Genomic DNA, 26,001 nt, shown 5'->3' with positions numbered 1-26,001 from the left:
GAAATATTTTATAAAATAAATAAAAATATGTTAAAACATAGATAACGTTAATATGTGGTTTTCTAAGTCAATATGTACCTTCGGAGATCTTTATGTACAGTTTAGTGGCTCCTGCTTCTATTTGAGTTTGACACCACTGCTGTAAAGTTCTATTATCTTGGCCAGTTCTAATGCACTGTCAGAAATGAGATCATGATCTGAATTGATCTGTGGTACTGACCTCAGAGAAACTTGCCTAGCAATCTACAACTACTTGTTTTTAAGTAATTCTTCATTCAGAAGATTAAGTTTAGGCACGATGAATTTTTAATTTGATGTTCTCTTTCCTCCAATATCCAGGCAGTACCCCTTATCCTCATCAATATTTCCTGTCATTTTGGGGGCTCAAGAGAGTTCCAAGTTCCCTCAGCACAACTCCAGTTGCCACCATAGGCCACACTTATCCTCCAAAACCAATTGGACAAAGTTATTCCGAATACCCAGGGCCACTTTGGGGCAATTGATAGTGAGGGGATATGCCTTGGAAAGGAAAACTACACACCCATGCTGGGGGTGAGAAAATCTTACTTGTCCTTTTGAATGCACATCAAAACCTAAAGGATGGGGCAGCTAGCTAGCGCAGTGGATAGAGCACCGGCCCTGGAGTCAGGAGTACCTGAGTTCAAATACGGCCTCAGACACTTAACACTTTCTAGCTGTGTGACCCTGGGCAAGTCACTTAACCCCAATTGCCTCACTTAAAAAAAAAAAACAAAAAAAAAACTAAAGGATTTGTGACTTTGTTGGTGAGGCTACTCCTACTGGTTTTAGAAGGGAAACTTCTCCATGACCTAGTAGATAGTGTTTGAGAGTTGTTGTGATTGAAAATTTGTCACCTTGCAGCCAGCCTGGTGAGGAATCTTTCCAAACATAGAATGGTCCTCAGATGATAGACATAATAGTCAGTGATGGGGTACATACATAACACTTTTCTAGCTTGGTGTGAGATCTGCCAGATTTTGTACCTTATTGGCACAGCCTACAGAATCCTTAAGCTACCTCCACACCATGGTGTGACACTGGAATAGGAATGACTTCAGTGAAAGAATAGTAACTAAATATGTCAGTGGATTTATTTTCTTATTTATATGGTTGTTCACTCTAATGGTACAAATTATAGTTCACTAATACTTTCTCATCTTGTGAGATTCTTATCCAAATCCTCCCATAAATCCTCAACAGAAGCTCCAACCTAATGTAGTTCAGGACTTCCTTTTAGTCTCTTAGCATTAAATGTTGTTTAGCCCTTATACTTGCTTTATGACTATCCTGTCTCCTTTTCTGGTCATATATCTCTTATACTTTCTACACTTTTACATGCAATTCATAATATGCTATAGCCTATTGATAACTACCATGTGTCTCTCCATTGCCTTTTAGATAATCTTTCATCTTGATTCTTTGGAGATTGTAGTATTATATGACTGATATAGCTAAATATTTTGACCATCCTCTACATGTCTACCTTTTCACTGGTCACTACCAGAATTTTTGCACCTCTGCAATGGATGTTGGTGTAGTTATCTTCAGAGTAACCATTTTTTGTTTATGTACATCATAAACATTATAAGGCAAAATGACCAAATGTCCCATGAATTAATGTTTCTTGTTGTGTTTAAATACATGATACAACCAACTCCTTTTATATACATTTCCAAAGAGAAACTGTAAGTCATCCTCTATTTTGCTATTAACTTATTTTTTTGTCTCATGACTTCATTTTATAGGGAGGACATTAATATTGATGTCCTCCAGTTCTTAAAGTGAATATCAATGTACTGATTATTGGGCAAGAATCATACTTGTCCAAGACATATGGTACTCAAATTTAGAGTACCAAACTTAAATGAATGTTTATGGACAATTCAAAATACCCTGTGAACATTAATACTCTTAGCCCCCTTTTCCATTACTTCACCATCATCACTTCAGAAGCTAAAGAATTGGTTAACCTACTTGAACTTTTCTATATTTAGCTGGACTACTTCTTGGACAGCAGTCACAGTCTGTTGCCAAACAATACTTGAAGCATTTCCATTGTGGCAAACTTTGCAAGCATTTGCATTCTCCTAGTGTCACCTTCAGAAATCCAGGTATACTTCCATATCACAATGAGGCACTACAGTATAATTTTTTTGTAGAGAATAATAACATTAATTCATATTTATGTAATGCTTCATGGTTTAAAAGTACTTAAGATCTGTAATCTAACTTGATCATCATAAGCCTATAAGGCTAATAGCACAAATATTATTATCCACACTTTACATATGAGAAAATTGAAGCCTATAGAAATTCAGTGACTTGCTCAGGGTCACATGTCTACAAAGTAGGATAGCTGTGAAACATTCTCACATCATCTTATTTCTAATAGACCATAATACCTGATTATCAGTGAACATGGCTTGTTCTTTCATTTGGATTCATGATTTATCTATCTTGATTTGAATTACGCTCCAAAAGTGAAGGTGTTCACATATCCACTTAAACTTATTAAATTCTTTATCACTTAATGTTATGATCTGTCTTCTGTGAGCACTTATTAAGTTCTTGTTGATGATTAACTTTTCATAAAACCCTGAAATAGTCCTATCCATACATACCCAGCCTCTGTTTTTCAGTGCTTAGTTTTTTTTTTTAATTTTGTTTTGTTTTTTTTTTTTTTTTGCAGGGCAATGGGGGTTAAGTGACTTGCCCAGGGTCACACAGCCAGTAAGTGTCAAGCGTCTGAGGCCGGATTTGAACTCAGGTCCTCCCTGACTCCAGGGCCGGTGCCTTTACCACTGCGCCACCTAGCTGCCCCCCAGTGCTTAGTTTTTAATCAACATTTTTGTCAGTAACTTATATAAACATATAGATGACATCCTTGTCAACAAATTTCTTCTATATTATATTAAGCATGTAGCCAAGGTAAGGATTTTGGACAGCATGTTTCACCCATAAGATTGTATTTCTTAGGACCTATAAAAGAGATGTTAACATTTTCAAAGTACAACTTGTACAATTGCTTCTCATCCAGTTAGTCTAAGAATGTTTGTATGCAGAGTAATCTGGTCATAACAGGCTTGAGATGTAGTGTGGGTGGGATATATCTACTTGTTTAAAAAGAGTGATTTAGCATACATGAGGAAAGAATATAAAAGAGACTTATTAAATACCATTTTATCCATCGGCTTCACACTTGGTTCCTATTTCAAATGTTGCAAGTTAATTTACAGTTTCTGGTAGCTTTGGAAAAATGGATAGAAACCCTAGGTTTCTAAGATGCTATAGTTAGATGTTTTAATGGGTATAGAAATTATATTTTGCCAAAATGAAATAAAATTTTGAAAGCTTTGTTCATAGTTATGAATAATGATTGTTCATTCTGATGGGGTTATAATGATGCTGTTCTTATGAATAGCTCAGAATACTTCACAAATAAGATCTCATTAAACTTTTATAACATCCCTGGGAAGAAGATCCCAGTTACCTTTTACCTGCATTATCTTACGCAGTGAGTAATACTTCTGTTGACTCAAATGTAGTGCTAAGACACTAAGAAAGAGGCATGCTAAGAGAATAATCTCTTAATCTTTATTATGCAGCTGGGGGAAACTAAGTTTGGGCCAATTCCCCATGTCTAAGCATTGGATCAGAGGACATTTAAGAGCTCTCCCAGGTCCTAATAATTTGGTTCAGCCCCTTCCAACAGATGGGGGAGCTAGATGGTCAGTGGATAGCGTTCCAAGCTGGAGTACAGGAACACTCATCTTCCTGAGTTCAAATCTGGGCTCAGATGCTTACTGGCTATGTGACCCTGGGCAAGCCACTTAACCTTGTTGCCTCAGTTTCCTCATCTGTGCAATGAGCTGGAGAAGAAAATGGCAAACCCATTTCAGTATCTTTGCCAAGAAAATCCCAAATGGGGCCACAAGAGTCAAACACACTGAAAAATGACGGAACATATCCAACAGACCAGTCATCCTGAACAAAGAATGTTTTCATTTGATACAGATATTATGGTTGGTTGTCATCCTTCTTGCTCAGAGAGGACAAAATGAACTTAACTATGTTGACGTCTAGGTAAAGTGTGTCCAATGTGGTGAGCAGACCAATATGAGCTTGGAGGGCTTCTCTAGCACAGGTTGGGCACAAATAGTTTATGTGAATATTTGGAGTGGAAATGTCTCTAAATTTGCACATCTCACGCTTCTTTTGAGCTACTGCAATTTTGCTTTGCTAATAGAGCACAACTCCTTATATTTGATGCAGGCTTGACATGCTGGGTGGTCCTGTACCAGTGTCTCCCCTGCCTCACAATCAATTACAGAGTTCTTCAGAGAGGCCTTAAGAGTGTCCTTGTATCATTTCTTCTGACCACAGTGTGAGCTCTGTGAGAGTTCTCTGTAAAATAGTCTTTTACGTAAATATATGTTTGACATTCATCTGATGTGACCAGCCCATCAGAATTGCTCTCTCTGAAGTAGAGTTTGAATACTTGGCAGTTTGGCTTGAGAAAGGACCTCAGTACCTTATCTTGCCAGATGATCTTCAGAATCTTCCTAAAACAATTCAAATGGAAGCAATCCAGTTTACTGACATAGTGCTGGTATACTATCCATAGTGCTGGTATACTATTCACAGGCATACAACAGGGAGGTCAGCACAAGAGCTCAGTAGACTTTCAGTTTGGTAAGTGATCTAATATCGCTTCTCTATCATACTTTTTCCTTTGGAGCCTCTCAAAAACTGAGCTAGCTCTGGCAATGAGTGGATCAACTTCTTCATCTATGTGTACATCCCTGGAAAGTATACTGGCAAAACAAGGGAATTAATCCACAGCATTAAAAATTTCTCCATTTGCTATAACTAATGTGTCCACATATGCATGATGTGTTACTGGCTAGTGGAGGAACTTCTGTTTTCTTTTTTTGGGGGGGGAACCTCTGTTTTCTTGGTGTTAATTGGCAGGCCAAAATCAGCACAATTAGCAGAGGATTAATCCAAACTGTGTTGCATCTCAGCCTCAGAGTACACAATCATCCGTGAACAAAAAGTCACACACCAACTCTTCCTCCGCCACTTTAGTCTCGATTTGTAGCCTTTTCAAGTTAAATAATTTACCTTCATGTAGCTCACGTTGATGCTATTTTTGTTCTTAGAGAGGCATCCAACATCACTGAAAGCATCATGTTAAAAAGCATGGGAGCAAGCACACATCCTTGCTTCACGCTATTGGTGACTGGTAAAGTGCAAGACTGTTGTCCATTATCCAGAACGTGTGCAAGCATGCCATCATGAAACTGAAATACAGTACTGATGAACTTCTCTGGGCAACCAGATTTTATCATGATCTTCCATAAGCCCTCATGACTGATAGTATCAAAGGCCTTGGTTGGATCAATGTGCAGACCTCTGTGCAGACCTCTGTTCTGTTACTGGCATTTCTCCTGGAATTATTGAGCTGCAAACACCATATTGACTGTTCTTTGGCCATTTCTGAAGCTACACTGGCTGTTAGGTAGATAACTATCTTCCAGATGAAAGATCAGCCTATTACTTACATTAATTGATGCTGAGTGAAATAAGCAGAACCAGGAGAACATTATACACAGTATCAACAACATTGTGTGATGATCAACTGTGATAGACTTAAATCTTCTCAGCAATACAGTGATCCAAGATAATTCCAAAGGACTCATGATGGAAAATGCTCTCAACATCCAGAAAAAAAAAGAACTGTGGAATCAGGATGCAGTTTGAACCATACTCTTTCTACTTTTTTTGTTTGTTTTTGTTTTCTTTTTTTAGGTTTTTCCCTTTTGTTCTGATTCTTCTTTCACCGACTATTTCCCTTTATCCCCTTTGTACGTTTTTCCCCTTTTCACCCTATTCCTCCTCACCAACATTTTGCTTCTTACCCCTGCCTCCCCCATCTGCCCTCCCTTTTATCAGCCCCCCTCCCTTTTCTTTACCCTTTTCTCCCCTGCTTCTGCCCTCCCTTCTATCAGCCCCCCTTTCCCCTTACCCTTTTACTTCCCTAAAGAATAAGCTAAATTTCTTTATCCAAATGAACGTATATGTTATTCCCTCTTTGAATTGAATCTAATGAGAATAAGGTTGAAACAACGTTCACCCCTCCCTTCTTTCCCTCTATTGTAATAGGTTTTTTGCACCTCTTCATATGATGTAATTAACCCCATTCCACCTCCCCTTTCCTCTTCTCCCTATAAACTCCTTTTATAACCCCTTAATTTTCTTTATATCATCACATCAACAACAATTTATATTTATACCCTTTGTGTATAATCCTTCTGTCTACCCAAATAGATATACAGTTCTCAAGAGTTACAAGTATTATTTTCCCATGTAGGGATGTGAACAGTTTAACCTTATTGAATAGCTTTTTTCATTGAATGTCCATCTTTTCCCCTGAAAGAGAATGATCAGTTTTGCTGGGTAATAGATTCTTGACAGCAATCCAAGCTCCTTTGCCTTCTGGAATATCATATTCCAAGCCTTCCAATACTTTAATGTTGAAGCTACCAGGTTCTGAGCAATCCTGACTGTGGCTCCATGATATTTAAACTGCTTCTTTCTGGCTGCTTGGAGTATTTTCTCCTTCATCTGATAATTCTGGAATGTGGCTACAGCATTCCTTGGAGTTTTCCTTTTGGGGTCTCTTTCAGAAGGTGATCAGTGGATTCTTTCAATGATGATTTTATCCTCTGATTCTATAATATCAGGGCAGTTCTCCTTGATAATTTCCTGGAATGTGGTGTCTAGACTTTTTTTTCTGATCATGGCTTTCAGGCAGTGCAGTGATTCTCAAATTGTCTCTCCTGGATCTATTTTCCAGGTCAGTTGTCTTTCCAATGAGGTATTTCACATTTTCTTCTATTTTTTTTTTCATTCTTTTGATTCTGTTTGACTGATTCCTGGTGTCTCATGGGGTCATTAGCTTCCAACTGTCCAATTCATATTTTTAAGGCATTGTTTTCTTCAATGAGATTATGTACCTGATTATCCATTTGGCCAAATGATTTTTTTAAGGAATTGTTTTCTTCAGTCAATCTTTGTGCTTCCTTTTCAAGCTGCTGATTCATCTTTCATAATTTTCTTGTGTTGCTTTCATTTCTCTCCCCATTTTTTCTTCTACCTCTCTCAATTGATTTTTTAAATCCCTTTTGAGCTCTTCCAAGAAGGCTTTTTGGTCTTGAGACCAATTCATCTTCCCTCTTGAGGCTTCACATGTTGGCAATTTGATAGCATTGTCCTCATCTGAGTTTGTGTTTAGTTCTTCCCTGCCAACACAGAAGCTCTCAATGGTAAGAGCTCTTTTTTGTTTCTTACTCATATTGCAGCTTTTTTTTTTTAAGTTGAGGTCTACTCCTGGGGCCCCAGGGTCACTGTTTCAAACTTCTTTTGCTGGGGGATAGGGGCTGTGTCACTGGCTTTCTACTCCGAGGCCTCTCTGGCTTGTGGATTGCTCACCACCCTGGGCTTGCTCCCTGAGCTCGCTCCTGGCGTGCTCGAATGGCCAAGTCTGGTTGCACCTGTCCTGTGGGTGACCTTCTAGCTGGCAGCCTGCCCTCTCATCTGGTGCTGGTGGATCTCACCACTGGCCTGCTGCACCACCAGCTTGCTGAGTCAGGATCAAGGGGCCTCAGTTGCTCGGCTGTGGCCTAGAGCTTTCTGCTGACTTGCCCCGACCCCCTCCACATTGCACTGAGGTGCACTGCACTCCCTTTTTGCCCAAGTGAGACCGACCTTTCCTGAAGTCTTCTAAATTATCTCAGGTTGGAAGATTGTGTCTCTCTGTCTTTTTGTAGGTTCTGTAGTTTCAGAATCCATTTAGAGGCTTGATTTAATGTTCTTTTTGAGGGAACTGAAGGAGAGCTCGGGCAGCTTGCTGGCTTTTCTCCACCATCTTGACTCCACCTTCTGATTCTTCTTTTACAACATGACTAATGCAGAAATATAATATATATATATATATATATATATATATATATATATATATATATATATTTGGGGTGGGCGGGGCAATGGGGGTTAAGTGACTTGCCCAGAGTCACACAGCTAGTAAGTGTCAAGTGTCTGAGGCCGGATTTGAACTCAGGAACTCCTGAATCCAGGGCTGGTGCTTTATCCACTGCGCCACCTAGCTGCCCCCAGAAATATATTTAATGTGATTGTACATATATAACCTATATCAGATCGTTTTCTGTCTTGGGGAGGTGAGAGGGCAGAGAGGGAGAAAAATTTGGAACTAGAAATCTTATAAAAAAAACAAATGTTGAAAACTATCTTTACATGTAACTGGAAAATAATAAACTACTTTTGTGGTTAAAAAAAATGAAAGAAAGATCAGCCTATTAAGGAGGGCTGTAGCAAGAATCTTGCCAAGTGACTAAGAGACATTCCTCTACTTCCCTTGATTGTGACAGAACAACCTATTTCCTTTTCCTTTATAGAGATGAAAAACAGTGGCATCCTTGAACTCCTGGAAGATAACCTCTTGCCACACAGCCCAGAAGATTTCAGTCAGCTTTTGTATGAACATTGGGCCCCCTGCCTTGTAAATCTCAGCTGGAATAGAATTAACACCAGGTTCTTTGCCACACAAGAGGAGCCTAATGGCATGCAAAACCTCTTCTTTAGTTGGAAGTTAGGCTAGAGAGGGATTGACTTCAACCTGAGGTGTATGGTAAATGGCTTCAGCATGAGTTGATGACAGTGTGTTGAGAACACTATAGAAGTCTTCAGCCAGTCTCTTCAGCATCACGTCCTTAGCACTAATCACTGCAGCTCCATCAGCACTGAGTAGCTGAGATGTACCATAGGTGTTTGGCCCATAAATAATAGCCTTGAGGGCATCGTAAAAGGACTTTTGATTGCTACTGGCAGCATAAAAGTGAATTTCATCTCCCTTCTTACTGAGCCAAGAATCCTGCATCTCTCTAAGCTTTGCTTATACTTTTACTTTTGATGGAGTTAAATGCTATCTTCTTAAAGATGGACAAACCATCCTGCTGGTAACCCTGTGGATTTCTCATTTTGCAAATATATACATATATATGCACATATGTGTATGTACACACACACACACACACACACACACACATATATATATATATACACACATAACCCTCACTCTGTCAATAGAGATAGGGTTGTGTGGCTACTACTTTAAGAACCTTTACATCATTCCAGGGTAGTACAAATGACAGGGGCTAGAGTCAACATAGGAAAGATGAGAATGGCCAAAGGATTCATCAACTTTTTCTTTGGAGCTGGAAAGAGAACAACTAAGTGGCAAAGGGAAAAGGCAGCTTGACCTGCCTCCTAAGTATTTTTTTCTCTTTAATCTCTCAAATTTCTTGAAATCCAAGGGAAAGACCACCACTTTTTACCCTCTTGAATTTAACATAGTACCAGTGCTTGGATATCTGGTAGTTCATCACTGAAGTTGCCAGAAGATATAGAAATAATAAGGGACTCTCTAATATCCTGTAGTAAGCTTCCTGTGCTTTGGTGGTTGTACAAACCCCCTAGTTCAGGCCCTAATCACCTCTTGCCTAGGATATTACAAGAGCCTTCTAATTGGTGTTCCTGCCTCAATTCTCCACCCATTTCATGCTTTGTAGATCTGCCAAAGAAATTTCCTTGTGATGCGTGCCTGATCATGTTATTGCCCTGTTCAATAAACTCCAATGACTTTACTATAACTTCTATTATATCTAATGCACTAATAGATTTATACTAATTTTTGTTCATTCCTACCTAGGAAAATTTTTCTTTACCATATAGCTTGAGATAATCACAGAAGATCATAATAGGTGAAGAGCCTTGCTCTGGTAGCCCTCAGATGTCTAGGACCCAGAGGCAGTGATCAGGTTTGACAAAGAGGCAGTTTCCTGGGGCAGTCAGTAGTGAGAGTTTTCATGGGAACCCCTGAGGAGTGTATCTTCACTTAACCTCTGGCCTAGACCTAACTTCTTTATACAAGAAGATGTGTGGGTTATATTGTGCAGTATTGACAGATGACAAAAAGTGGAACTGTTCTACTCCTGTTGGTAGAAAAAGACAAGTCTATGATAAAAATTGAATCCCATGATTGGTGAAAAGATGATAAAAGAACACCTAGCTACCTGAAATTAGCTTAGATCTGTCAACTTGGACAAATCACACCCTCAGTGTCAGAACCTTGTCTTGTCAAAGCATTACAGGGGAGGAAAGCAAGTAAAGGCTCCCAGCCCAGCAGAGGTCAGGGCTGCATTTGAGTTCCTGTCAGCAGCTAGTAAGAACCAAAGATGCCAAGAGATCAGGTGGAGTGAACAGGGCACTGGGCAGGGAACCAAAGTGTAAAATGCAAAGGGACAGCAATAGAAAGACAAACTAACTAGGAAAATGGAATCTAAGAAACCAGGATCAAAGTTATAAAGAAGTCAGCTGGACTTCATGAAGCTGGATCACATGAAGCCCACCCCCACCCACACCCCCCACACAGCATTTTATAATAGCAAAGAACTGGAACAAAGTAGGAGTCCATCAACTGGGATATGGTTAAATAAATTACTGTACCTGAATGTCAATGGATCAGTGGTCTTCCTGATGCAGCTCCATTCCTCCCACACACAATATAGAAGCATTACCTTAAAAAAAAAAAAAAAAGACAAAGGTGCCCCTAGGGCCTGTTTGGTCCCACCTGCTCTGCTGCTCTGACATGACTTCCTGGTTATCTAGGGGAATAAAAAAATCCCAGCCATGTGGAATATGAGCCTTCCAAACCTGGTGGGTACCTACGATCACTCAAGTTGCCATACCCTGATAACCAGACATATTTCCATATAGAGATGAGGAAGACTACATTCAGGGAAGCTAATTGCATCCTTATTCTATGTCCTTGCTATGTTAGAGCCTCCTCCTCTGTTAAGTATTCAGTGATTTACAATTGTCTTATTTCATCCAAAACTGAACAGGAAGTGATAGAGTGATAGCACTAGAGCCATGCCTCCAACAAATTTAGAATATTACTGTGCTGTAAGAAATTATGAATATGATAAATGCAGAAAAGCATGGGAAGACTTGCATGAAGTGATGCAAACGAAGTAAACAGAACCAGGAAAGCAATATGCACAATGACTAAGCAATGTAAATGGAAACATAACAGAGCAACAACAACAAAATCAAAACTGAATGCTGCAAAATTGTAATGACTAAGCTTGTCCTCAAATAATAAATAAGAGAAGCAAGACTGTGCTCCCCAATTCCTTTGCTGAGGAGCAAAATATTGCATGTAATGTCAGATTTGCTTTCAATTCATTGGTTACTTTTGCTAAACTTTTTTCTTCCTCATTTCTATTTATTATAAAGGATGGCTCTCTGGAAGTGATGGGAGAAGGAATGCAGTGAGAAATGAACCTGATGTTAAAAGATATCACTAAAATCCATTTAATTTTTAAAAATAGGCTGCCTATTGTGGTTACTGAATTTCATTATGTTGGTAATATTGAAGCTGAGTCTGGATGACCATTTCTCAGGAATGCTGTAGCAGGGATTCAGCAAATTAGGGTGGGGGAGGATTATATTAAAATTGCTAGTTGAGAAGTATCTTTACATGTAACGGAAAAAATAAAATATCTCATAAAAAAAATAATACAAAATTAAAAAAAAAAATTGCTTCTAAGGTCCCTTCAGACTTCCCGGTTCTTTGATTCTTCTATAGGTGCCAAAACATCCATTTAGAGGGTCTTCTTTAGACCTAGATTGAATGTTTATTGATATAGCTGAATATTCACATATCTTATTGTATCTGAATGTTAAGTGGATATCCCACAGATAAATATTCTTATGTTGGATTTTTACCCTGCTAGTCACGCAAGTGATAAATAACCACTCTTTTCATTATTATGAGAAACTAATTTGAAAAAATATTGTGGCAATGTTTATTGACTCTCATTTTTTCTTTTAGGTGAGATGTGCTGCTAAGCAAGATTTTGACACTCCTGACAAAATGAGGTGCAAAATACCAGTTATTCTCCTTGCCTGCGGCTCCTTTAACCCCATTACAAATATGCACCTGCGTTTATTTGAAGTGGCTAGAGATCATCTTCACCAAACAGGTCAGCAAAATAAATCTTTTGTTGTTGATGGTGCTATTTAGGTTGAATAAAGTTGACATTTTAGATCCTTTGAGTTTGGGCTATTATTGTTAAAACTGCTGTATTAGGGTAGTAATTGACATCATCTCCAGTAAAATGTACTGACTAAAAAAATATACTTGCTATACCATTTTCAGAATTTTTTTCTAGCTGAATTAAGCAGGTCACATTCCTATCCTTATAATTATATACTTTTAGTAGGTTATGGCAGTTATTACAATGAATACCAACAAGAGGTTAGGTATTTCATAGAACATTTGGTTCCGTCATTTCAATTCCAATTTCAAATATGTAATAAAATTAGAAGGTAAGGTATGTTCTTTATAACTCCTATCACAGGATGGGTACCCAAGCACATTAATTGATGGTGATATTGACATTTTCTCTTTCGTGACCATAGCCTTTCCAAAGGTCACATCTAAAGAATTAACAGCCATACACACACATACACACAAACACAAACACAAAGGTCTATAGGAGAAACTAAAATGTATGCTTTGGCAACAAGAGACAAAATACATGTTCATATTTGTGACTGTAGATAGACACAGATTTTCATGGATACATAGATATAGATCTAAAGCTAGAAATAGCTAGATATATAGATCTATGTGCATGTATCTGTATGTACTTTTTCTATAAATATGGAGGTAGACATCTTAGCTTCAATCCTACTCTATTTCTATCCTTTTTCATGCATATTTTTGCTCTGAATCTGTGGTCTCAACAGTGTAGGTGGGACTCAGTTGAAAATCCCTTCATAGCTACAGACAGTTTTATAGAGTGACCCAGGATGGCATTAAGGTTAGATGATTAGCTCATACCTAGTATGTGTCAAGAAGCAGGACCTGAACCTGGTTCTTCTTGACTCTAAAACTAGCTCTCTATCCACTGTACCACACTGCCTCTCTCATCTGCCATATGTACATAATTCAAAAATGCCTGACGTGATTAAGCAATAAGGTCAATGTTTTAATAAGGTTGGATGATTTTGATTTGAAATGCTGGGAAGTCCTCTAAAATGTGTGGTTAAATAAAGTGATATACTCAGAAAAAATATCAACCAGAAAGAGGGGTAACACCAGAGAATGGTCAGGTGCACTTTAATAAGAAGTATGTATGTGTGGCTAGACTGTGATGCTCTTTGAGGGCAAGTACTGTTTTTCCCCCTTTTTTTCTGTGTTCGTGGTGCATGGCTTAGTGCGTGACATATTGTGGGTGCTAGATAAATGCATATAGGCGAATGGGAAAAAATAAAATGTGTGGTGTGTATTGATATACAATAGATCTACTTTGGTCTCTCACTTAATAAACATTTAAGCACTGGAGATACAAAAAAGGCAAAAGTCAGTCACTGTTCTTGAGGAGGTCACAGTCTCATTGGGGAAACTACATGCAAACAACTACATAGAAATAAGCTATGTGCAGGCTAAATTGGAAATAGTAAACAGAGGGAGGGCAGTAGAATTAAAGGGGTTCCTCCAGAAGGTGGGTATTTTAGTTGGGACTTGAAGGAAGCCAGGATATGGAGATGGTGGGGGCAGGGTTGTAAAAAGTATTTGTTCATTTTGGGTGTCTCTTTCAACCAGTATAACTTGAAATGGTACTTTTACTATAGAGGTAATCCCTAATCACTTTTTTTTACAGAAAGAACCACAGGTACCAGTAACCATTTAAAATTATTGTCAAAAGAATTCTATGAATTCACATGTTTATTTGGTAGGAAATGTCTTTGTTCTTAACGTAATTAATTCAGTGCTCAAAAAGAGAAAGCAATGCCTAATTATTTCTTTTGGAAAAAAAAAACTTTTTTTTTTAAACATTACTTTAAAAGGAATATTTGGGGGCGGCTAGGTGGCGCAGTGGATAAAGCACCGGGCCTGGATTCAGGAGTACCTGAGTTCAAATCCGGCCTCAGACACTTGACACTTACTAGCTGTGTGACCATGGGCAAGTCACTTAACCCCCATTGCCCTGCAAAAAAAAAAAAAAAAAAGGAATATTTTCCAGTGTGGTTGATAAATTTTGGAAGCATAAAACTGACTCTTGCCTGCTAGGAAAGTAGAAAAAGTCATAAAATCTGTCTATATGTCTGCCCCTTTCTCTGCCTCTCCCTAACCTCAATCCCCCGCCCCAACACTATCACTCTCCCATTCCTTTTCTTTTCCTTTTTTTTTTTTTTTTAGTGAGGCAATTGGGGGTTAAGTGACTTGCCCAGGGTCACACAACTAGTAAGTGTTAAGTGTCTGAGGCCGGATTTGAACTCAGGTACTCCTGAATCCAGGTCCGGTGCTCTATCCACTGCGCCACCTAGCTGCCCCACCATTCCTTCTTTATTATGATCTCTTTCTCTCTCTCTCTCTCTAACACACACACACACACACACACACACACACACACACACACACACACTCACTCACTCAAACACAGATAAGTTTATCAAGTATGTATTGTTCAGTTGTTTTTTGCTCATGTCCAACTCTTTGTATCCTCTTTTGGGGTTTTCTTGGCAGAGATACTGGAGTGGTTTGCCATATCTTTCTCCAGTTCCTTTTACAGATGAAACATACAGAGTTAAGTGATTCTCCCAGGGTCACACAACTCTATCAACCACACCACCTAGCTGCCCATCTAAAGTATGTACTCCAGTTTTTTAAAAAAGAGGAAGTGGAGAATGACTCTTCCTGCAAGTTGGAAGCAAAGGGAGGAGTAGGGAAAGATGCTATGGGGATTTTAGGTGCAGAAGAAGGGAGATGAGTTGCTATAAGGCAAAAGTCATTTCTTCTGCTTCTGTCATATCTCCCAACCATACTTCAACTCCTAGCACAGGTTTATGAAGATTTTGGTGGATTTATTTTATCAGGGTGGGGGCACTCCTGATACACATAATAGGTAATATTAATAAGTATTTAAATGTGCAATAAATACTAATGAGTATTTGTTGAACAAATAAATGATTGAATTAGGTTATCAGTTTTAATCGTTTTTCCAGTCTCCCAAGAATATCTAATTCTACAATGGATCTATTATTTCATTAACAATATTACAAAATTTGGCATGTATAGATATTCCAATAGCAGAATGTAACCAACTAAAAATAATATAAGTAACCCCAACAAATTTAACCATAGTAAAAAGTATAAAATAAGTTAAATAAAAATATTTTAACTCTGTATTTTCCTCATGACAGTATCTATACTAAATTAAAAAAAACATTTTAAGAGGCTCATAATCAATAAATGAATCAAGTTTTTTCATTTAAGAACTTACTCCATTTTAAATATAGTGCCTGACACATAGTAAGAACACAAAAAAAGAAGCAAAAACTTCCCCCTGTCCTCAGGGAGCTTATATTCTAATGGAAAAGATATCACCATCCATATCAGTGTTATGAATGATGATAATTCCTTACATTTCTATATAGCTCTTTATAGTTTTCAAAATACTTTTCAAATGCATTAGCTCAATGAACCTTATCAATAATCCTGCAAGGAAGCCTAGGTAGCTATTATTATCCCCCCTAAGGAAACTGGGGCTTGGTAAGATTTAAGTGGATCTTCCCAAAACTACAAAATGTTTTATCCCATGGCGTATTTAACATGTTCTGTCATATCTTTATTTTATACATTCCATCAGGTTACAGACTATGTGCATTTTCAAAGAATACATCAATTTGTGAAACTATATAAACCAATAGCATTACTACCAGTCAAGCTAAATAAACATTATCTAAGAGAATCCCTATGAAACACCTCAAAATAGCAATGGAAGTGAATCAAATGAGTTTCTAATGGATCCAACAGAAAGTGAAGGATATCTCACATTTCACGTTTGATCTGGAGCAATTGTTTTTAAGTACTGGGGAAATAGAACTCTGTACTGCATTTTATCATTTAGCATTCAAGTCCTCATGGTGGCAAGGTTCAGCCTAAAAACATCAAAATACCTACTATTAAATATAAGCACTATTTCAAAATATTTTTAAAGATACCCTTAAAAAACTCTTCAGAGAGTCTTGTGGTTTCACAGACTATAGTTTGCAATGCTGGCCCAAGCCTAATACTCTCTCTGCCTTTAAAACTAACTTTTGTTTTTGTTTTTGTTTTTGTTTTTGTTTTTTTTTTTGAAAGATAATAAAACTAACTTTTTAACATGTTTCATATTATGGATCCCACCGTCGGTATGGTAAAGCCCATGGGTCCCTTCTCAACATGTTTTTTTGTTTGTTTTTTTTGGTTTTTGGTTTTAAAATTTTATTTATTTATTTATTCAGTCATTCATTCTTTCATTCATTCATTTATTTATTTATTTATTTAGCAGGGTATTGAGGGTTAAGTGACTTGCCCAGGGTCACACAGCTAGTAAGTGTCAAGTGACTGAGGCCGGATTTGAACTCAGGTCCTCCTGAATCCAGGGCCCGTGCTTTTTGCACTGCACCACCTAGGTGCCCCCTCAACATGTTTTTAACTACATAAGATATATTGTTGACAAAGGGAACCAATGATATTAAATACATTTATAAAAAAAAATTAAGTTTATAGATCCCTGGTTAAGAACCCCTGCTTTAGACTGTGTTTCCTGGTTATTAAAACCTAGCTAAGAAGATATTCCCAACCTTTTCTTTTATACTCATTCAGTCAATAACATTTATTGAGTGCTGTACTTTATAATAGGGGGTCTGTTTCTGCCAGCAGAGGCAATAAATTACTCCTATTTCAGGTACATATCCTTTGGATTAGGTGAAATATGGTATATGTGTATGTTGTGGCACCTACATTGAGGTACCACAGAAATTGATTCATGCCCATTAACAGATATCACAGGCCATGAGATATGAGCACATCTCTAAATATGGACTATTTCTGGGCTACCATATAGATGTAAACAAATTGTTATTTATATAATAGATGGAGCCCAGCAATAAGAATCAGGAAAACTGGATTCATGTCTTAATTCTTATACTTACTAATCATAGCAATTAAAGTCAGAGACAGTTGAAGTTTGGGAGATCTTTGAAGGAATGGGTAGAAAGAGAAGACACAGGATTGAGCAGTAGAATATCCATGTTTACAGAACAGAAAGAACAAGAAAAGCCAGTGGAGACAGAAAATGATTTCACAGAGAGGTGAGAAGACCCGAGAAACCAAGGAGATGAAGGAGACGTGAGGAGGTTGACAGTGTCTCATATCTCAGGAAGATCAAGGACTGAGAAAAAGTGGATTTTTCTAGTAGAATATCATTGGTGATCCTTGAGAAGAGGAGTTGCAATAGGGTGATTGGAATGGAAATCAGATTGCAAGGATTTAAGTGTGGAACTATACTACAAAGCAGCAATTATCAAAATCATTTGCTACTGGTTAAAAAATAAATCAATCAGTGGAACAGATTAGGTATATAATAAATGGAAGGAAATGAACCTAGTAGCATCATATTTGATAACTCCAAAGACCCTAATTTCTGGGACAAGGACTCACTATTTAATAAGAACTACTAAGAAAACTAGAAAGTAATTTGGCAGAAATTGGATTTAGAAAAAAACATTTCTAGCAGCTCTCTTTGTGGTGGCACAGAATTGGAAATTGAGGTGATGCCCATTGATTTGGGAATGGCTGGACAAGTTGTGGTATATGAATGTAATGGAATACTATTGTGCTGTAAGAAATGATGATCAGGCAGATTTCAGGAAAACCTTGAAAGACTTAAGTGGACTGATGCAGAGTGAAGTTAGCAGAACCAGGACAACATTGTATGCAGTAACAGGAACATTGTGTGATGATCAAATGTGATAGACTTGGCTCTTCACAACAGTGATCCAAGACAATTCCAAAGAACTCATGATGGAAAATGTTCTCCACATCCAGAAAAAAAGAACTGTGGATTCTGAATACAGATTGAACCATACTGTTTCTACTTTTTGGTTGTTGTTTTTTTGTTCTTTTTTGAGGTTTTCCCTTGTGTTCTGATTCTTCTTTCACAACATGACTAATGCAGAAATATGTTTAATTGTGATTGTACATATATAACCTATACCAGATTGCTTTCTGTCTTGGGGAGGGGAAGAGGGAAGGGAGAGAGGGAGAAAAATTTGGAACTAAAAATCTTATGAAAACAAATGTTAAAAAACTATCTTTGGGGCAGCTAGGTGGCGCAATGGATAGAGCACCGGCCCTGGATTCAGGAGGACCTGAGTTCAAATATGGCCTCAGACACTTGACACTTACTAGCTGTGTGACCCTGGGCAAGTCACTTAACCCCAATTGCCTCACTAAAACAAAACAAAACAAAACAAAAAACTATCTTTACATGTGACTAGAAAATAATAAAATACTTTTATGATTAAAAAAAGGGAAAAAAAGAAATTGGGTTTAGAATACCAATATAAGTTCCCAAATGGATGCATGACCTGGATATAAAAGATCACATCATAAACAAATTAGGAGAGCAAAGAAGGAAATGCTCATCACTTCTGTCAATAGGGGAAGAGTTTATAACCAAACAAGGGGTAGGGTAGAGAAGCTCACAGAAGATAAGACAAACAGGGTTTTTTTGTTTTTTGTTTTGTTTTTTGTCTTTTAGTGAAAAATATTTTTATCAAGTTTATCAAAGATTTCCTATCCAAAGGAACTGATTAAAATGTATAATAACTAGAGCCATGCCACAGTAGATAAATGGTAGAAGAATGTGAGCACAATTCTCAAAGAAAGAAATCTAAGTTATCAGTGGCCATATAAAGAAATTCTCCAGGTCTCTGATAAGAGAAATGGAAATCAAAATTCAGGTTCCACCTCATAAACATAAAATCAGACAAAAAAATTGATAATTGTGTAAGTTGCTGTGGTGATGGAGACGGAAACACATACACTATTAGTGGGGTTCTGAATTGGTCCATCCATTCTGAAAAGCAATTGGATCTATTCCAAAAAATTAACGAAATTTGCCTCCCCTTTGACCCACTGATAACTCCATTAGACTTACTCCCCAAAGAGATAATAGAAGGAGGAAAAAGACCCATGTACAATAATATGTATATCACCTCTTTTTGTAGTGTCAAAGAACTGTAAATTCAGGAGTGCCTATCATGTGGGGAATGGCTGAACAAATTATGGTATCTGGAAGGAATGGAATACTAATGATAAAAGATACTGTTTCATACAAACCTGGGACAACATTTATGAACTGATGCAATGTGAAGTGAGCAAAAACAGTAGACCAGCTTATACAATAATAATAGCATTATAAAGAAAAACAACTTTGAAAGACTTAAGAATATTGATCGGGGCAGCTAGGTGGCACAGTGGATAGAGCACCGGCCCTGGATTCAGGAGTACCTGAGTTCAAATCTGGCCCCAGACACTTAACACTTGCAAGCTGTGTGACCCTGGGCAAGTCACTTAACCCCAATTGTCTCACTTAAAAAAAAAAAAAGAATATTGATCAATGCAATGACCAATCACAATTCCAAATGATTGGTGATGGAATACTGTAAGCCCCTCCTGACAGAAATGTGATAGACCTATAATGCAGAATGAGACACTTATTTTCTACCAGATGGCACATGTTAGAAGGGTTTTGGTTTTTTCTTTCAATTTAGGGTGAGAGGGAAATACCGAGATATGGTTATAGATAGATTTACTGCAACAAAAACAAAGAATAGGGGGAGGAATGGTCATTCAAGCATTTTTTTTTTTTTTTTTTGCGGGGCAATGGGGGTTAAGTGACTTGCCCAGGGTCACACAGCTAGTAAGTGTCAAGTGTCCGAGGCCAGATTTGAACTCAGGTACTCCTGAATCCAAGGCTGGTGCTTTACCACTGCGCCATCTAGCTGCCCCCTCAAGCATTTTTAAATGCATAAAAAAGATCGGATTTAAAGGTTAGTAGAAAACAATCAGGACAGCTTTGGAAAATAACACATTAAATTATTACACTTCAAGAATAAGCAAACTATCCATAATAGAGGTTTTCAGCTTCTTGTACTTTTCTCTTTGTTCTGTCCTTTTTTAAAAAGGTGGAGCAAAAGAGTGAGTGTACATAAAAAGTAAAAGTAGCCACTATAGACTATTCTTTCTAAGAAGATATTTTGGACATAAACACTATTAGTGTCAAAGAGTTGGGTTTTTTTGTTTTGTTTTTTAGGATAGGGGAGACCTAGCATGATTACAGACAGAGACAAAGACACTATACCTAGTGGAAAAAGTGGACAGAATTGATGGCACAAAGAAAGAGAGAATGGAAATAAGGTCACAGGTCTCAGAAGGGTTAGCCCTAGAAGGAAGGTTGGAAATTTTTCTCTTAAATCATATGAAAAGAAAGTGGGAAGCTAGCTGATACAGTGGATAATGTGCCAGGGCTGGAGTCAGGAAAACTCATCTTCCCGAGTTCAAATCTGACCTCAGCCACTTCTTAACTGTGTGACCCCAGGCCAGTCACTTAACCATGTCTGCCTCAGTTTCCTCATATGTAAAATAAGCTGGAGATGGAAATGGCAAAACTACTCCAGTATCTTTGCCAAGAAAATCCCAAATGGGGTCAATAGAGTTGGACATCACTGAAAAATAAAAATTGTATAAAGATAGAGGTGAGTAGTTGGTATGAGAAGAGGTAAGAGAGCTCACTCCAGATGTCTTTGATTTTCTTGGTGAAGTCTAAGGCAAAGTTACCTACTGAGAATGAGAGAAGAGTTAGAATTGGCTCTTTTCTCTGTCCTGGACTCTCTGCTGCTGTTTCCTTGTCCACTTTCACTGACCACAGTGTAATAAGTGAGCCATGGGGTGTATTCTGTTCATTTTACCTATTCCATCCTTGGATTGACCTCTAATTTAAGAAGTTGCAAATGCTTGGCTTACTTAGTAAGCATAACAGTTTATACTGTAGTGATTAGATCAGTTTTATTTAGTATTCCTATGTCTCTATGAAGAAGTAAGAAAACAACATTTTTCTGATATTTTTTATTATCACTTCATGATACTTTATGAGACTCTTTTCTAACCAGCATGCCCCATATACTGTTGGTACTATAGAATGAATTGCATCATAAAGATAACAATACAATCTAAAAGTATCCTTTTCTTCCCTTTGGCAGCCTCAAGAAGAGCACACACGAAAAAAGATGTTTTATTGCTCCCAATTTTTTTCCTCTAAGAATTTAAGTTGAAATTGAAGGATATTTATTGTAATAACATTTCAACTAACAATTTTCTTTAGTGAAAGAAAACGTGTACTCCCTAGTGTCTGATCAGTGTCCAACATGATGAATTTCACAGAAGCTACTGCTGTGACTTTAACTTTGATTTTCCATTACAAAATGTATGTTGAGAGAATTAAATACCTCATGATAAGGTGGTGCAATATAATCTAGAGATAAGGTTGAAGTGTAAGCTATAATAATTCCATTGAAGATGGCAACAGTGCCAACTTCTATGCTCCTGAGCTTTGGAGAATACCATGAGAGCTAAAATAAATATTCTGTAAACTCAGTATGTTATTTTAATATTGGACTAGCTCAGAAAGTTTTTTAATCAAATAGAGCTATTTAATATATATTCATGGGTAATTTTTCAGGCTGTTCGGAAGCACTATTCATTTACACGTTTCTAATTTAAATGACTTTTTCTGGAGGAGACTGATTAGAAATATTGAATCAATGATGTTCAAATTCTAGTAGCCATTCTAGACTTTTTTTTTTTCATTTAGATAGAGAGCTTGAGGATTTGGGGGCATAATTATTTTATCTGAAATTCCTTCGAGTGTCAGTTTTAACTAACAACAAGCCAACATTTTTCTTGCCCTTATAGTTCTGCCCTGATAAGTTACCAATTAAAGTAGGTAAGTCATAGGGTTTAGAGCTGGAGGTGACCTTAGAGATCCCTTCAACCTCGTTTTACAGACGAGAACCAGTCCCAGAGAGGTGGGATGACTTGTCCAAGCTCTCACAAGCATAATAAATAAAAGATTTTTAAAGTTGTTCTTAGGAAAAGACGATTTTTTATGCCACGTGCAGTCGTGCTTTGCTGTAACACTGCTCTTAGGTTACATGTTTTGGGACTATTTAATATTTAAGTGCTTTATAACAAGTTCCTTAGCTTCTTCCTTTGGACCCCATTCAACACTAACCCCTGCTCTATTATTAACAAACCCTTCTTTATCCTGAATCTCTTTACTTTGTATTCTCTCCATCTTCTTGCACTTGTAGAAACCTAAATCTCCAAAAGATGGTACTTCCTTAGCTATTGTTTCCAAGACTAAAGCTCTTACTTCATCCCTCATCCCTTCTCACCTTCTCAACCCCAAATCACTAGTTCAGAAGGACTCATACTCCTTGCTTCTCACTCTCACATGCAATTGTTTTACCAACCTCACTCATTAACCCCTCCTCTTCATTTACTCTATCACCCATTTCAGTCCTTATTGCAATCCTCTACATATCTCCATCTCATTCTCTCTTCTCAAGGTATTCAGTAACTGACCCACAATCTTACTCTTCACTTTAACTCTAGCCTTCATAATTGGTTACTTCAGAATGCACACTGATGTCCCCTTGAATGCCTTGACCTCCTATTTCTTAAACTTCCATGACCTCCATTATCATTTCACCTCAGCCACCCATAGGGATGGTGATAACCCTTGATCTTACCATTACCCATCACTCTTAGAATACCCAACTCTGAAACCCCTCTCTCTAATCACAATTCCCTAGCTCTCAATTTCTCCTCTTGCCTCAAAAACTATTCTTTCTATTCATTATGACCTCCAGTCCCTCTGCTTCTCCTTGTTCTTTCAGTCCACCACCCCTATTCTGGCCTTTCTTCATAGTCTTGATCCTATTCAGCAAGCCAGTTGAACCCATTTGAGCCTACATTATCAGCTACCCTTGAATACCATGCCTCCTTGTCTGATCTCCAGTCATGTCTTGCCAATTATCAACCCTGGGTTATCCTTATCATCTACATTCTCTGCTCCTACCCATGTGCTACCAATGCTGGAAAAAGTCATGTGCTCTGGGTCCATTACAAATGTATTCTAATATCAACTGCATTATCTTTGCTGCATGACAGTCCTTTTATTCTTTCCCGATAGTATCTATTCCAAAACCTCCTTTCTCCTCCAATGTCCTACAACATTTCTCTACACCTCCTTTGCCTCAAATAAGGTTGTTTTTACTGAAAAGGGGAGTCATATGTTGCAAGTTCTCTCTTCCCTACCTTGCTCCTCCTCCAAACCTCCTCTTCATTCATTCCTCCTTTACTAAAGTCTTTAGTGAAGAAATATTTGTTCTCTTTGCTTTAGCTAACCCATCTGTTTATGCTTTGATCCTGTCTCTTTCAATCTCCTTCCACTGCTTATCTTCTTTCTCCTCTTTAATTTCTGTATCACTGATTTGTTCCCAGACTATTCATTCCCAAATGTGCCCAGATATCACCTATACTTAAAAATATTATGTTACCAGATACCAGAGATTTCTTAAGCCAAGGTTAACGGACTTGACCAATAGCACGCAGTTATCTGGTGGGGGAGAAGAAGTCAGAATCCAGATCACCTAGGCCCATTTTTGAGTAATGAGTAAACTTAATTTTGGAGGGGGGTGAGACAATTGGGGTTAAGTGACTTGCCCAGGGTCACATAGCTAGTGTCAAGTGTCTGAGACTGGATTTGAACTCGGGTCTTCCTGAATCCAGGGCTAGTCCTCTATCCACTGCACCACCTAGCTGCCCCAGTAAACTTAAATTTTGGCTAATTCATCAGGAGCTGTAAATTGGTCCTTGTTAACTATCCATGGTGTAGCAGCTGGCAAGCTGGCCTCAAAGCCAGGAAGACCTACCCAACTTCATGTCCCTCCTTTAACATATTTTGGTTTTGTGACCCTGGGCAATTCAAGACTATAGGCAGTTTTCTAAAACTATTAAGTTGCAGCAAAGTTGCTGACTTGCATTGGTAAAAGTAGTTTCCTCACATGGGAGTTTCCTGTACCAATAAATTAACAGTTCAATCCCTATCCTATCCCCTACAAATAAGGAAAATCATCTTCCATCACTGAATTCAACAACTCAACCCAATAAACATAATAAACATCAGTGCTTTTTACTTTCAAGACTGTACTAGGTACTAAGGATAAAAATATGAAATAACACAGTCTCTGACCCCTAAAGAAACTTGCAATCCAGTCAGGGAGCTAAGACCTGCATACAAAAAGTAGTAAGTATAGAGGAAAGGTCAAGAGTTTTGAAAGAAATTTAGTGAGGGAGAGATCACCTCTAGATGGGTAGATTAGGGAAAGCTTGTTCATTGACGTTAGGAGAATTAAAAATCTCCCTCTGAGCAAGTGCCTATGCTTGGAGCTGTTGTTTCAACTCCTTTCTCTCTCTTGTGGAGATCTTTGTGAAGCAGGCCCAGGACTATTTACTGGGCCCAGAGGGGCACACCCAGAGCAAGATATGAGACTGAAAGACAAGAGTATTAGAGTAGGGATCCCATCCAAACCCCATAGCTCAGGAGGAGGTGCTGACTTGAATAAAATAAACACTACCTGGCTACTGAAAAAGGAGGATTTAACTCACCATGAGCTAACATGGAGTTAAAAATAGAGACCTGCATGATCAATTCCCTTAGCCCCCTAAGGCGCCCTTATTGTGTGAGCACAGGGACTAGAGGGTCTGGATGGGCACAAAAGAAGGTTTCTTTTGAAAACAGGCCCTATGTACCAGGGAATGTTCAGCGGCTCCAGTGTGGACTCTAGTAAAAGTCTAGATGTTAGAATGCTAGCCCATTAAGGCTAGATGGCAAGCATTATATGCTAGTGAGTGGAAAAACTTTTAAAACTTTTGATATAAGGAGGTTTTAATTAGCCTCATGCATGATATACCATTGAAATTCATGTAAATTGGATCCATAATCCATGCATATGTGTCATACTGTTCTTAGAATATATTTCATATTGATGAAATTCATAACTTTTTGGCATTAGAATAGTTTTTTGTCAATAATATAATTTTAGAGTCGGTAATGGAAAATGGGAAATTCTACAAATCAATGAAAAATATATAATGCTCATATTGATATTAAAGCTCATCTTAAAATTATCATCTCCTCCACTACTGTGGTCTTCTGCCAGATATCAACCATGGTAATATTATAATGCAAATGCCTCAGACTCAGACTCAGTTCCAACTGGGCTATAAATGGTCCACATGCCCTATTTTACATTACCACCAATATTAGCACCAAGTAAATATATAATCTTGATGACCCATGCAGTGCAATTGAAGAATTAAAGGATTTACTAACTGATTATTCAGCAACATTTCATCTTACTGAGAAAAAAAGGAGGCTCGACTGTTTTAATTTTGCCCATAAAATTATGCTCTGTGTTTAGTTGCAGTATTTAACTTAGTGATGACCTATTTTATAGAATCCCATGATAGATCTTAGACTGTGTCCTTCAGTATAATAATAAGTACATTGAAAAAAATTATTTAAAAATGACAAGGATGTTAGCACATCATCAAAGTTCACTGAATTGCTCAAGGTATAAAGTTAAGTCTCACCTGAATTTCAAAAATAGATCATACAAAATGGAAGGCATTAACAATTAACAAAATACCTTTTCTCTCAGATCTACATAATCTATTTGTCTTCTTATCATGTGCAATGGAAATATTGAAGTATGGTGATAGGAAAAATATCTTGCCTGAGATCAATATGGTCATTACATTTTCAAGAGCCATCAAAGAAGATGGTACAGACTGTGGATAGAGGGAGGGAAGTCAGTCAACAACAGTCCACAAGAATTTATTAAGTACTTACTATATATATACTATAT

The 26,001-nt window shown here is 37.7% G+C and overlaps 1 protein-coding gene across 5 annotated transcripts in view; it reads left to right on the top strand.

Annotated features, from left to right (window-relative positions):
- NMNAT3 (nicotinamide nucleotide adenylyltransferase 3) overlaps positions 1 to 26,001 on the top strand; it is a 143,441-nt gene that overhangs the window by 75,351 nt on the left and 42,089 nt on the right. For all 5 annotated transcript variants that reach the window (XM_043995634.1, XM_043995635.1, XM_043995631.1 and 2 more), the window contains one exon: positions 11,999 to 12,149. In XM_043995634.1, the coding sequence (XP_043851569.1) occupies positions 12,041 to 12,149 (109 nt within the window). In that variant the 5' untranslated portion in view covers positions 11,999 to 12,040. The remainder of the gene's footprint in view (positions 1 to 11,998; positions 12,150 to 26,001) is intronic.

Source organism: Dromiciops gliroides, chromosome 3 (assembly GCF_019393635.1).
Source record: "Dromiciops gliroides isolate mDroGli1 chromosome 3, mDroGli1.pri, whole genome shotgun sequence".
In the NCBI taxonomy this organism is placed as follows: Eukaryota; Metazoa; Chordata; class Mammalia; order Microbiotheria; family Microbiotheriidae; genus Dromiciops; species Dromiciops gliroides.
This window is presented reverse-complemented; position numbering and strand designations above follow the sequence as displayed.